This window comes from Merops nubicus, unplaced genomic scaffold (assembly GCF_000691845.1).
Source record: "Merops nubicus isolate BGI_N331 unplaced genomic scaffold, ASM69184v1 scaffold23941, whole genome shotgun sequence".
In the NCBI taxonomy this organism is placed as follows: domain Eukaryota; kingdom Metazoa; phylum Chordata; class Aves; order Coraciiformes; family Meropidae; genus Merops; species Merops nubicus.
Window position 1 is genome coordinate 10,419 of NW_008590586.1, and position 2,327 is coordinate 12,745.

General features: G+C 46.4%; 1 protein-coding gene across 1 annotated transcript in view; it reads right to left on the reverse strand.

The window, feature by feature from the left end:
- The window catches only part of LOC103782252 (tyrosine-protein kinase receptor TYRO3-like), a gene marked incomplete at its 5' end in the record, with an annotated part of 17,674 nt that overhangs the window by 4,696 nt on the left and 10,651 nt on the right, over positions 1-2,327 (reverse strand). Inside the window, 3 exon segments of the mRNA XM_008950007.1 lie at positions 26-185; positions 1,622-1,731; positions 2,038-2,159. Coding sequence (XP_008948255.1) covers positions 26-185; positions 1,622-1,731; positions 2,038-2,159 — 392 coding nt within the window.

Below are 2,327 nucleotides of genomic sequence, written 5' to 3' on the forward strand. Positions count from 1 at the left end.
GAATGCACCCGAGCAAAAAACTCACCACATCACTGTGTGTCGTGTAGAGATTATCTGCCAGGCTTTCCAGAGCAAGCCACTTCACCGGCAGCTTGGAGGCACAGCCCTGTCGGTAGTAGTCTCCACTGTAGATTTTCTTAGAAAGCCCAAAGTCTGCAACGCTCACGTTCATGTTCTCATCCAACCTAAGGGAAAGTTTTCATGACTGAGGAAAGCATTTATTGGCTATCTCAGGCAAAACCCCCAAAGTTATGTCCAAGGAACCGATGTATACAGTTCACTGAGTATAACCACAAGGATAACAACTTTGTCTACTTTATAACCAATGTGAAAGTTTAGTGGTCTCAAATCAGTTCCTTGAGACTAACAGGGAGATAATTAGAACTAAGGAAGGAAGGAAATGGCTGTGCTCAGGTAGTCTACTGTTATGCAAAGTGAATTCAGATACTTTCTGTAGCTCCCAAGATTATCAGAGGACATCTGCAGTGCCCACTGCTACCACTAAGGCCTGCACCTTGTACAGGCAATCAAAAAACCACAGGATGGCTGCCTAGACTGCCTATTACAACTGCTCAGACTAGACCTACAACATCTTCTCTGCAAGCCTGGTTCATGGTCTGAGTTGCTGTCGCTCACATAAACCCAGACCTTGGTAGATGATGCAAGTAAAGCCCACAAAGACTTGATGCTCCCAGGCCTCATGAAGCACTCGCTGCTTTCCCCAGAAGATAGGCTGAAACAGGCATTCAGCTTCCTCTGCAAGTCTGTATTGTTTAGGTGGTTAAAAATGGGAAATTGGTAGGGGTTTCTTGCAAATGTCAAAGCAGCCCAACCCCTCATTTTTCATTAGGATTATCAAGCTCCTGTCTGTACATGTGCATGTTCAGATGCCTTTGGAAATCTGTGTCTCACTGCAGATTTCACCGGTTGTCATGCTTTTGTTCAGAGGCAGAGTTCTCTCTGCCAGCATGGGTTGTTCCTTACTCCATTCTCAGGAAAAAAGCAGAGTGGAAAGGATAAAAAGGGACTTTTCTTCCCTTCAAAGCAGGCAAAGGCAGTTTGGGGAGAAGAACAGCGATGTGGGATCACACAGTGTGTTCACCACGCAATTATTTCAAAAGCCTTTCTCCACAAGCTTTCAGGGAAATTCTGCATTTCTTACACTGTGATAATCAAGCCCTCAACATACATACAAGAAACAGAGACTTCAGGCTACAATGACAGTTCCTTTCTCCTCACCCATTCTATCCTGTTGGCTGCATTATATTGTAGAACAAATATCCCGTGCTGACACGCAGCCACCAGAGTGACTAATTACCCACACAAATACTGTAATCAGCTCTGTGAAACTGTATGTGCAGGCCAAGGATGGAAAAGTTCCTTACAAATAGGGTCTATGTGGAAGCTCAGTAGGACATTAGGAATTGCTCCCTGCTCCCATTACCACCACCACAGTCTTCCACCCCCGTGGCCACAGCTCCCCAACGCCTATTGTCACTTCAATGCAAAGACCAGCATCTTCAGACAGGACCCCTCCCCACCTGCATCACACAAAAGGCTTCTCATCCCTCTCTCAGCCACTCTGGTCTTGCTTTTCTCTAGAAGCTCAGGGGTCACTTACATGCAGTTCCGAGCTGCAAGGTCCCTGTGTATGAAATTTTTTGAGCTCAAGTACTCCATCCCGCTGGCAATGTCAATCATGAATTTGAGGAGTGTCTGAACAGGCAGGTTCTGAAAGAAATAACAGTTTACATTCTGTTCCTGGACACTTTCAAGCATGGTTGGCAAGATTTGTTACCACCTTACTGAGCGGAATGGAATGGAATGGTTTGGAATGGAATGGAATGGAATGGAATGGAAGAGTTGGTCCTCAACATCCATGGAATGAAATACTTCAACATCACATCTCACAGTTTTCTCTGGTATTAAAACCCCACCATCTGCCAATACCTTTGGGGGACCAACCCTGAACTGACCCAAGAACGTTCTCCAAATCCATAACCTCCCAGAAGGAATTCTACAGTAAGACAGACTTACAAAAGGGTTTTCCCCAATCCGTGACATCAGCAGAAAAGCATGAAGGTCTCCATGCTTCATGAAGGGCAGGATCACCATGGGAATTGGGAGACGGCCCTTGGGACGGCTCCGTAGACTGACCCCTAAAGAGGGCACACAAAGCAAAGTGATTTTAGCAAACAGATCAGTCCCAGGTGAATCTCACAGGCTGCTGTTGGGGTTTGGGTTGGAAGAGACCTTGAAGATAATCTAGTTCTGGCCCCCCTGCCAAGGGCAGGGACACCTCCCACTAGACCAGGCTGCTCAAGCTC